Source organism: Corvus kubaryi, unplaced genomic scaffold (genome assembly GCF_017639235.1).
Source record: "Corvus kubaryi isolate FWS band 111438036 unplaced genomic scaffold, C.kubaryi_AGA036_p1.0 65080, whole genome shotgun sequence".
NCBI classification, from domain to species: Eukaryota; Metazoa; Chordata; class Aves; order Passeriformes; family Corvidae; genus Corvus; species Corvus kubaryi.
Window position 1 is genome coordinate 1 of NW_024581751.1, and position 12,107 is coordinate 12,107.

The window sequence follows — 12,107 nt, forward strand, 5'->3', positions numbered from 1 at the left end:
TAAACTGTAAAGTATATTTGACTAACTCAGTTTCACGAAACTTGGTGTCACACTAGCTTTACATCCTCATAAGAGAAACAGAACTGCCATGAGAGTTACCCATTCTCTCTTTTTTAAAGAGATTAAACAAGTTGCAAATGCACACTACTATTTAACACTTTTGTGCCCAATAAAAACAACTGGAAAGTCAGTAGCCTACTACAGTTTCTGTTACAATGCTACTGTAACATACTCTACCCTATATCAGCTTCTAGCAATTTCTGTGAACCAGGAATGACCAACAGCATAGCACATGATGCAGGACGTAGCTGTGTGTAAAGGAGCTGATGTGATCCTGCCCGGAGAGGGTGTATACCAGTGACTGTTGGCTTTAGAGCTAGAAGTGAAGTGGTCCTCATGAGAAGGTAGGCACTATGTGTCACATAGGTTCTGGGTACTTCTTTCTTGCACACCAGGTTTGCAACCTTCACTCCTTGAATGTGAACTGTAAGGGTCCCACTATGCATTTTTTAAGGTATCAAAAGTTCCTACTGATTTCAAAATTAGAGTCCTTTCTCAGCCAAGAATGCAGAAATAAGAATTCAGATGAAAATGGAAAGATTTTCAGCTAAGTACAACTCTGTCTTTCCCTTTCTCCTCTCTAACAGTCACTGTTGAAAGCACTACCCCTAGATTAAATACCACCAACGCCTAAGTACTGAGGAGATGCCTCATTTCCAGTGTTACTCCAAGGATGAATACGATGAACCAGGCTCATGTAATAAAGGAAGCTGCTCAATGTTCCAAAGAGATTAAAAACTTCAGTAAACCTCAAACTCTCATTCAAATTGTCACAGCTTGGAAGCAGCACATAAATAATTATTATAAGGCATCTCCTATTCTTCTAACAGGCAGTTAACTGGAGCACTGGTGCCACTTTCTCAGCTAAGGAATGGCTACTCAGAGCTCCCACAATCTAGCAGAAAATCTTATGGCTTTTTAAAAATGCAAACAGTGGAAAGCCTTTTGACACGCTTTTCTATTAAATAAATGTTAACATACTTGCTGTTGGTTAGCAAACAGTTTAATTAAATGCTTGCATAGAGGGACTGTGCTCTCTCGATCTGAATCCCAACTTTCCCTAAGTTTCAAAATGTGCATCCTAACAGAACTTTTTCCAACCATCCCTTCCTTTTCAAACAAAACCCGTTCTGTGAACATCTCACTTACAAGACATGCAAGAGGCACAGGAAATCTTCGTTTGACCGAAGATTTACTTGCAGTGCAGACAAAAAAACAACGTCCTCTTAAACACTGTTGTGCAACGCTTTGTTCTGAACAACCACCTTTCCAGGCCAAAGGGATATTTAAATTTAAATTGTGTTTTGCTTCTTTGGGGGTTTATTTGTTTGGTGGGTTTTTTTGTTTTCTTTTTTTGGTCTTTTCTTTCTTTTCCTCTCTGTGTTTAGACTTCCCTGACTTACCCACGCTGCTATGCAGGAGTTAGAGCCCACTCTCTCAAGTTTTTTGCTCACTCTCTTTCCAGGCACACCGGGGACAAACGGCGAAGATTTCACTCTCTCTCTCTCTCCATCCAGGCTCTGTAGTCTAGCAGTCCCATGCACCCGCAGAAGTCACATGCAATCCCTCCCCCAGTCCCTTTTTTTTTTTTTTTAAACTCTGCCTCTTTTGCGAGGAGCACGGGTTGAAGAAAATCAGTATATACATAAATAAGGTGGAAGAGGTAAATTGTCCTTTCCTTAGGCCAAAGCACACCTCTTCCAAAATGATCCCAGGCTCGGCTACGTGGCTGCCAGCAGAGCCCCCCGCCCACGGGCCGGCAACAGGCGGACAGCGAGCGAGGGTCGTTTCCGGAGACAGAGCTCTGCCGCGAGCAAGCCCACGTCCCCCCACTCATGCTGCTCCCTTTGTAACTTAAAACAAAAGAAAGCGACACAAAAAACAAACAAACAAAAAACCCACAAAAACAACAAAAAAAAAAAACCAACAAGAAAGCAGCGAAGAGGGAGAGCGGCGAGCAGGAAAGCCACCCCTTCGCCTCCCACCCCGGCCGCAGCCCCTTACCTGCAGCATGCGGTCCCGGCAGCAGGAAGGCCCGCAGTTTGCCGCCCGCCGTAGCGTTGGTGCAGAGCCCGCGGCCCTCGAGCAGCGCCTGCAGCGGCCGCGCCTCTTGCCGCCGCGGCTGGCAACTGAGCCCCGCGCCGCAGCGCTCCGTGTAGATGCCGCAGGGCTGCCCCAGGCGCAGGGCGCAGGTGAGGCAGCAGCCGCAGCCCGGCTCCCGCACCCGTTCGGCGCAGTCGGGCTGCAGGGGCTTGCACTGCTGCAGCGCCCGCGAGTCGCAAGGCTCGCAGCGGACCACCGGCCCCGCCAGCACCGCCGCCGCCCGCCGGACCAGCAGCGCCAGTGCCGCCGCCGCCACTGCCCACAGCACGCCGGGCCGCGGCACCATAGCAACCGGCGGAGGGGGCCGCCGGGAGCCGCCCCCGCGCACCCCGGCCGGGCGCAGGACGGGCAGAGCTCCGCGCGGGCGCTCACACGCCGCCGCGGGCGGAGGGTGTCGAGCGGAGCGGCGCAGCCCGAGCCGCCTCCGAGGGGGCTGCGGGGAGCGGAGCTGCCCGCTGCTCGCAAGCCTGCGGCGCGAGGAGGCGGGAAGCCGCGCTGCCGGCACTCGCGCTCCGGCCTTCTGCAGTCGCTTGCCCGCAGTCACATCAAGGCAGCAAAAGCCCGCTAGCAACAAAGGCAACCTTCTTCCTTCTCTTCTCCCCTCTCCTCCCTGCAGAGCGCCTGAATTACTTGGCTCGACAGTAACTTTTTTCTTTTTTTGCCACACACAACACTCAGGAAAAAAAAAAAAAGCAACTCTTTGCAAAAGTTAAAAGAAAAAAAAAGCCAAGCCCAGACGGTCTGAAGAAAACTTAGTCCAAAAACGTTTCAGAAAAGAAGGAGAAAGTACCGAGAAGGGAAAAATAGAGATGGGGTGAAAGAAAAAGCGAGGTTTCCTTCGTTTTATTCCCCGTGCCGCCTGCCAGCCGCTCTCCCCTGCTCCACTCTCTGCCACTCCACACCCAGCTGTCTCCCGTGCTGTCCGTCCGCCCTATATAGTGCCGCGGTCGCCAGCCCGCCCCGCGCCATGAATAACGCGCGGCGCGGCAGGGAGCGCTGGCCCTCGCCGGATCCAGGGCTCGGTCACGCAGGGCTGTGAGGGCGGTGCGGTGCGGTGCGGTGCGGTGTGGTGGTAGTAGGCGGGGGCCGCGGCGATGCCGGGGGTTTTTGGGTACTTCTTAGGAATCAGCTGTGGTGTGGCCCTGGCAAGAGGGCCACGTCGTATGCCTCTAGTTTCGAGAAAAAGTTGTCTCTCTGTGCGTGTGCGCGTCCCCGTGTCCGTGCGTGTTTCCTTGGCACCGAGAGAGGCGAGAGAAGCCCTCGGAGAGTGCCCTTTTTTGGACTCCTGGCTACAATCCTGTCCACTTTGAGGCTCAGAGCCACGACCCTGGAGAAGGCGCGCATGTGCTCGCGCTCACACACGCCCGCCCGTCAGCCTGCCCGCAGGCTCGGGGCATACCTTGAGACCGGTTTACAGCTCAAATGGCAGCTGCGTTTCCAAGGAATACTGGGGGGAAATGTATGTGCATGACCACACCCACACACGCACCCATCCACGTTTGCCCAGATGTTGCTGTCTGGCCCAGGACTCAGTCCGTATCTTGCCCCATCTTCGTGGATGTGCCTCCCTTAACATTTTTTTTTTAAGTGCTCTCTGAACTCTTAAAACTTTTCCTTCCATCTATAAGAAAACGGTTTCCATTGCAATGTCCTCGCAAATCTAGGAAAAAAAACCCCAAACAACCCATCCCCCCAAACCCCAACATCGAGATTCTACATGGATTTTGCACAGTTCATGTATTTGTGTTCAGGCCACTGCAAATTCTGTTCCCATTTTGCTAGGCATATTTTGGTACTCCTGTTAACTTGGCTTAACTTTGATTGAGAAAATCTGAATTGGCAATGCCAAAATTTATGACCATTCTTTCTGAAGCTCTACTGCACTCTCATGAGGAAGAGGATGGTGAGATGTATATATAGACAAATATATGGTGTTTCAGTCAGAGATGCTTACTCCTCATGAAAAATAAAACCAGCGATGCTCACAGATACTGGCTTATACAAATATGTTCTGCCATAGGAATGATAAGAGCCAGATTCATGTTCTAATTTCAACCCCTTCATCATTAACACTGAAGCTCATCTTCCGGTAATTCATCAGCTGTTCAAATGTGTCAAAATTCAAGGGGAAGAGAGAAGTATATATTTTATTGCTCAAGGTACTGGCCATGATACTGTTAATCTTGAAAACTGCACTTTTTACAAGTCATATTTTTATATAATTAAAATCACCTATTCAGTTTCTCTATTCTTAATTCAATACTTAAACCTTTCAAATAGCATCTTGAAAGGAGCATCATACATAGCAGGATAAAAAGAATGATTTTATTTGTGAATAATATAGTGTAACAGTAGACACTCTTCGTTGGGAAATAGAAGATTATTTAGAAGAGAGATCAGCCTTGCTTAACTCCCCAATGGGTGACTACCAAGGCTTTTCAGTCTTCTTTTGTCTGTGATCATTTTATTAATTGACTAAAAGAGGTCGCAGGTTGTCCAGGACTGAATTACAGACTGCACGAGCCCATCTACAAAGCAGGAATTGATCAAGCCCAGTATACTGCATGTTTGGTTTCATGGTGGGTTTTTTGTTGGATTTTTTTTGAGGTTTTGTTTCAGATTGGTTTTGGTTTGGTTTGGTTTGGTTTGGTTTTTCCTCAGACTATTGCAGGAAATCTTGCTGTTACTTTGTCGTAAATTTTGGTTTTAATAATTGTTTGTACATGATGAAGTCCAAAAATCCTTGGGATTGTCTGGCAGCATGTATCAGATTAGGTCTAGCAGAAAGAAGAGGCCTTCCTCCTTTCACACTCTATGTATACAGGTAGCTTTTCAGTTGGGATGAGCATTTATAGCATGCTTTCAAAACTGAAATGAAAATGCATAGGAAATGCTGTGAGAAATTAAGTAAAATGAGGCAAAGGGAACTAGGGGACTGAATGAATAAAAGAGAACAAGTTTTTCCTTCACCAGAGTTGTACACCTCTCACACACCAGTCTAAGATGTATTTCAGACTGTGGCAAGAGCATTTTCATCAAGCTGAATTTTGATTCTCACAATCAGAAAGACTTTTTTTTCCTTTCTCTTCTTTCTTTTATAATGTTACACAAGATATGGTACACCATTTTGAACTCCTGTTAATACAAGGAGATATCTGCAATGTCACAAAATAGAAGTAATCACCCTTTTTTTAAATACACAGTTCTTGAACTTAGTATTTATTTTCAAATAGCATTAATCAAGATTAATGCAACATCAAGGCACTTTGACCAAAAGCACTGTAAATGAAAAATTAACACCAACAAAGATGTAGCTGGATCACCTTTGCAAGTAGAAAGCCAGTGATGTGTCGAAGGTCAGGTTGGTCTAACAGCTTTTGCTAAAAACATAGCAGTCTGCACTGTCTTAACCAATAGGCACCACATGAAAATACAGTTATATGAATGACAGAATTTGGTTCAGAGCTGTACTGGACAATCACAAGATGGATACCAATGTATCTGGAAAGCCACACCAAAAATTTAATAAGAAAAAAAACAAAACTAAAAACCTCAACATGCACCTGTAGCTAACAGCTGAATTACACTTACATCCCAAACTTTAGTATTATTGATGGAACTGTTCTACTTGGACAAGACCAAGTGCTAAATATGCAAAGTAGCAATGTTTGCAAAGCTGTACCAAATCTGAATTTTCACATTTAAATGAACTGTTTATTCTAGAGCTTTAGCGTTTTTTTCCTGCTTATTCAGTTTTACTGGGAGGAGAGGGAGAGACAGAAGTCATATACTGAATCTCTACAGTCAGTTCTAAACAATAGAAAACAGAAGAGAAACATCTGAGAGGCACTGTGCTTCAGAGAAACCCAGGTCTTCCCATATTATGGAAGCAGAAAAAGAATGTATTTTATTTCCCCTTCCACTTCATCCTCCCACCTTCTTCATATTCAGCTCTCTTCTCTAGTGCCTTAGCTGAATTCATACCTTTTGGTATGTTGTTGTGGTGGCTGTGTTTGCTACAGGGACAAGACATGAGAAATAGCGTTGTCGTTGAAGTAGCTATACTTTCAGCTTCATGGTCACTTAATGAAACAATCCCAACATTTTAGTGTAATTCCTTGTAATACATGTGGTTATATTACCCAAAATATAACTGTCAAGAATGTGAGCTTCCCTTATAATCCCATTTTAAAACTTGTGTTACTTCACAACACTTTCCTTCTTCAGAAAAAAAAATCCTCCAAACAACCAAATCAAAAAACCTTCACAGAAAATCTAGAGATACATAGCTCATCTTGGGTTGAGGGCTAAATCCTCATTTACAAAGCATCCCTTAATTTTGGTGTCTCTGCTCTTTTTGCCAACCTTGAAATTTTATGTACAACAAACTTCTGAAGTAAAGAAAAAGTTGAATTTCCTCAATATGTTCTTGTTTTTTAGAGGAGGAATTCTCAGATTTACAATGAAGTCAGTTGATATAATACTTAATTGAAAAGAAACTTTGTAAGATCCCTGCTTTCTCAAAGGCAGGTATTAAGGTCAGCATTATATGTCAGCTGTCTGTAAAAACATAGTTTAATGAAAATTTCCTGCAGACTTCCTTCTGATTTGGGGATAGACATGAACATTTCAGATGTTTTCCAGCTCTTTAGACTCTTATGCCAGGTGTTCAGGCTTACAAAGAACAAAATTCTACTGGATTCCTCACAAATGCCACCCTGTGCTGCTTGTCTGAAGATGCAATCTGAATTGAGCGTGACAGAACAAACTGAATTTGAAAGCAGATAAAATTAGGAAACCAAAGCAGAAATAACTAATGTTTTTTTGGGAAGTCAACTGAAATGAGACATTTCATTGCTATCAGAGACATGCATAATGAAAGGACATATATTGACAGTATTACAGAAACAGTTACCAAACACTTCCCTTTACTAATTAAGACATCTTGTTAAACATAATAGAGGAAGGGTAGATAGCTGATAGGTTCCCTTTTACAAAGCTCTTATCCAGAGATGTGTTCTTGTCTTTTATGTACTAGTTAGACATTATATAGTGGTCTGGCAATAAAAATCTTATGGAATTTAAAGAGAACAGGGGGATTAGAGGGAGGAGGAAATGAAGGAAAAATCTAGCTCCCAGGACTTCTTCATAAAAAGAGAAGAGATTGCTACTTGACCGGATGTTCTCCACACCCACACTGCAGTCAACAATCTGGGTATTGTGTATGTTCCAAAATGCAGGTGTCAAAGAGATGAAAGGAGAAATGCAGTGTACAGTCATCTTGAGATTGACTTCCTGACACAGTTGAACTTTTGTCCACAAGTATTAAAAAAAAAAACAACCCCAAAACCAAAACCAACCTTAATAAAAAATCATATCCTACCTTAAAATCTCAGTGAGGTGTTGAAGTGGAAAGGTTTTAGATTACTGAAAGAAGGAGACACCTAAGACTGTACTCAATGGAGAGCTGACCTTTATGCATATTTGATTTTGAATAAATCCATTATGGTTTAGGTCATTCTAAAAATTAGCAGGTCATGAACACACCTTAAGGTCGATTTACATACAATCAAGGTCAGAAGACAAAAAGTATAAGAAAAGATGTGAGAAATTAATTTAGCAGAAGCTGATTCTTTATTCAACAATCTCACAGCTTCATGACACTGTTACAGTAGAACAATATCTCATGTTTATAAAATGCCACCTATATTATATATGTTATAGAAAAAAAGGCAGTAATTTTAATATCTGTAAATCTAGATGCTTTTTTACCATATGGCCTTCAGAATAAAACACAAAAACACTCTTAAAAACTTTGCAGGATGTAAGTTGAGCAAGAAAAATACCAAGTTGTAAAATTGTCTGTCACAGACTGGTGTTAGAGCTAAAAGCATATGCTGTGAGTTGTGTTGAGAAGTTTCCTCCTACAAAAAGGATGAAGTGTTCTGGGACAATCTGTGTGCAAAAAAAAAGATCGTTTGAAGTCCATTATATTATTTACACAAGTTAAAATCACATATCTCAACAATTTCCAGGTGAGAATGGTGTTTCTAACACCCTATATATTGCCCTAGCTGATGAATTATTGATTGTAAATTGTCCATATTTGTCATACCTTCTCTCTTTTCAATTCTACTGTTTTGTTTTATCTTGGATGTCAGACTATGCATCTTAGTCCAGCATTGGGCAGCATGGAATACCCAAAGCCTCTTTGGTCTCACAGGAGTTAAGGTCCATCCTTCTGTTGATCACACTGGGCAGGTCTCAGGTCCATTTGAATGCCTACTGTTATGTATCTCAATCCTCTGGCTGCTAATGCCTAAGAAGGTTATAGGTTACAATCTTTAAATAACCAATTATTACACACATAATTTTTACAAGTAACTGAGATACACCAATAATACCAGGAAACCCACTCATATTATTTGCCATCAGTTCCCACTCTACTTCAATTTACTTCCCTATTGCATTTCTTTGACTTGGATTTTAACTTCTAGGAAGACTGCAGTACTCATGCTTTCCATTTTATAAGCCATTCATAATTTTGAGTACCTCTACTAATTAGTTAAATAATATTGATGTCCATCATGGATACACTGACAGAGAACAAGTAATAAATATTTTCTGATTAGGAAACCCCTTTTAAAATACCTCAAATATTTACTCTAAATTGACAGTCTATTTTTTTTTTCACAATGTAGGCCCATATTTTTAAGAAGACTTCAGAAATAATATTGTTCTCTTGGACATGCAGGGCATAATTTCAACAAAATATACTAATTTGTATATGCTGAAGCTTTATGCACTTCGTAGTGTGTATTGCACAATACATGACCAACCAGCCTGTTAGGTTTTCAGTCTGAAATCTATTTTCTTTATAATAGCTTGCAACAAGAGTTGTGCAGGATCATGCACAGAATTATAAAGGAGCAAAATCAGAGTACAAAACTGTAGCTTCCTGTAGAAAATTAAGTTTCCTATACTTATTAGGATTAGTGTAGATATTTTAAAATGTAAGATAAAGTCTTATGGATAAAAGGTGCCTAATTGCTTGTCTCACAAGCAAGTTTTGTTTGATAGATGGTTTGATAGGTTGTTTTGCAAATATGTCTTCGGTGGGAATTTCTACCTATTCCCAAAGCAGAACAGGAATAAAAAAATCAAACCATAGCTAAGTTCAATACCTGCTGGAAAATTCAAATGATTTCACAACAGTACAATATCTCTTGATGACAGAAGATTGGTGCAATGCAGTAGCACCACTGTGAGTAATCTGATCCTAAATCCATGAAGTATAATGGGGATCTCTGTCCTTTCAGAAGCCATTAGTTAGGGTCTCTAGCTGGAGCATAGCTATGGGCATGAATCTGGCCTCTGGATATGGAGACTGCAGAAAAGTATCCTCAGATTTGCTACAGACTGAAAGGAAGACTTTCACAGTAAAATGACAGAAAAACACTGGTTTTTTATTTCAAAAAACCCATACCTAGAAAGAGAACAGAAACACATATGACATATTCGATAACACATGCTTAGTATCATGTGCTGTCTGATGATTCTTCTTGTTTTTCTGTTTTTCAAAATTCCATCTCCCTGAGGGTTAGTCAGAAATTAGTGCACGTTTTTAAACATCTTAAATAAGGCTGGTTACAAATTCCAGCACAGTTATCATTGCACAAATCCTATCTCTGCAATTCACAAGAGTGTTGTATATCTTGGTTTTGGCTCTGAGTCACAAACTCAATCAGTTCTTAGGAGAATCTTGAAAGTCGAATCATAGCATATAAACAAACATTCTGCTTCTTCTGTGCACGGTACTTTCTCAGAAGGATAAATGTCACAAATTATGCTGGAAAGATATGTACATCTCCTTGTTATACATATGGGTGTGACCAGAAAACAAAGGGACTGAATCAAATCCCATTCTTGCTGCTGAAGTCATTGACAGTATTCCTGATGACCTGGAAGCATTTGGGTCTGAACTAATGAGTGGCCATTTGTCATTAGGCTCAGCAGACTAGTACAAAACAGAGCTTTGAAGTGCACCCAGTGCAGAAACAGGAGCTTCTGTACTCACTACATCAATTTACTGATCTAATATCACTACAACAAACTATTTGATCATGCAGATTTTTATAAGCACCTGGAGTAACAACACAATCCCTGGAAATTTTCTGTGGTTTACTAGAGGAAAAGGACTGTGGTCTATTTACTACTGAACATCATATTTAAAGTAATTTGAAAATGTGGGCATTTGAGGCTCACCTCAAAATTTAGGATGATATGACAAGGCCCCAAGTTGTGCTAGGGGAGATTTAAATTGGATATTAGGAAAAATTTCTTCACCAAAAGGGTTCTCAAGCACTGGAACAGGCTGCCCAGGGAAGTGGTTGAATCACCATGGAGGCATTTAAAAAATGTGTAGATGTAGCACTTAGGGACATGGTTTAGTAGTGAACTTTGCAGTATTAGGTTTATGGTTGGAGTCAATGATCTTAAGGGTGTTTTCCAACATAAATGATTCTATTATTCTATGATATCTTGTCAGAGACTGAAATAGCTCATGCCTCACACATCGATATAAGGTTTTAAACTGTATAAAGAAGACCATCCCCCCTAAAGGATGCCTGACTGGAACTCCAGACTGATACACTCCTCAATCACCAGGCCTAGGAAAAAACAAACAAGACTGGGGAAAAGGAATGCATCCAGAAGAGAACCAAACCCAGCACCCATGCTGAGAGTCACCTCTGGCTGGATTTGGGGTTGGGGGAGACCACAGCTGGCAGAAGACAGGTTTACACAGACTCCCCCCCGAAACGAGGGTGGGGAGGAGGAGGTTTTGCATGTGACCTCTGGTCAGGGGCACTGAACACCCATCCTCCCTTTCACAAACTGGCCCAACCCCACAGGCAACATCCATGGGACATTCATGTGGGAAGCAGCTGAGGGAGTGTCATAATCCATCAAAGACCCCCCAAAGCGCTCCCCAGAGGCCTTGCACCACAGGACTGCACAGTGATATAACACATCCAGTCTGTTGCAAGAGACTGCCCCCTGCCCCAGCCCAGGGGAGGTACCTGGACGTTGCCACCTGGCCTGAGCATATATTAACCCATCAGGTTCTATGCTTTTTTGGGCACCTTCACCATCAAGAAGACCAGAAGAAGAGGATCAACAGGACACCATAGGGATCTACGGAGTGGTGATACTTTATATCTAGTCTGTCTCCACCTCACTCTCTCCCCCTGCCACATCCCCCAAGCTCCTCTTTCCCTATTTCTTTTTCTCCCCTTTTTATTCCCTCATATTTATTATCAAATAAAATCCATACTATTTTCACTGCCATATGGTCTCATTTGTACCTTAATTCAGGCTGAGGAATTCCTCAACAACTTTAATAACCAGACCTTAAGATATCTGAATGGAAGTCATTGTGGAGAATGTCTACAAGAAACACTACTAGCTTTCAATTAAACAAAATAATCTCTCACTGGGAGTTAGTTTTAGGAAGGTACTCTATGACAATCATATAACTTGTGGAATCCATTTCACCTTGTGCTCCCACTGGTTTGATTGTCCTTTCGTAGCATTGATATGAAGAATTAATGGAGCTAGAATGTTGAAAAGTTGGCAGGAAGGGAAGGAGAATGAAATCCTGCATATCAGACTTCACTTGGCAGTAAATTTTGGCACATAACACTTCACTAGGAGATTAAGAGAATGAATACATCTCTCACCTCACTAGATAGAAAATGTAAAGGGCATTAGGCATTATTATATGTTGGTATACAAAGTGTAACCTGTTCAAGAATTTGATATGTATGGGATGTTGGGTTTGAAACCAGAATTCAATTCTGAAGGAAGACTTCTGAAGTCTGCCTTAGAAAACTACTGAATTATGATGAAAACTGACAGAATCTGATGTAACTTCTTGCACTGCA

The 12,107-nt window shown here is 42.1% G+C and overlaps 1 protein-coding gene across 1 annotated transcript; it reads right to left on the reverse strand.

Moving 5' to 3' along the window:
• Positions 1 to 64: 64 nt before the first annotated feature.
• LOC121672998 lies at positions 65 to 3,691 on the reverse strand. The gene has a single exon (XM_042045989.1). It carries the CDS (start codon positions 2,447 to 2,449, stop codon positions 1,553 to 1,555), a length of 897 nt encoding a protein of 298 aa, XP_041901923.1. The 5' UTR covers positions 2,450 to 3,691; the 3' UTR covers positions 65 to 1,552.
• Between the last annotated feature and the right edge of the window lie 8,416 nt (positions 3,692 to 12,107).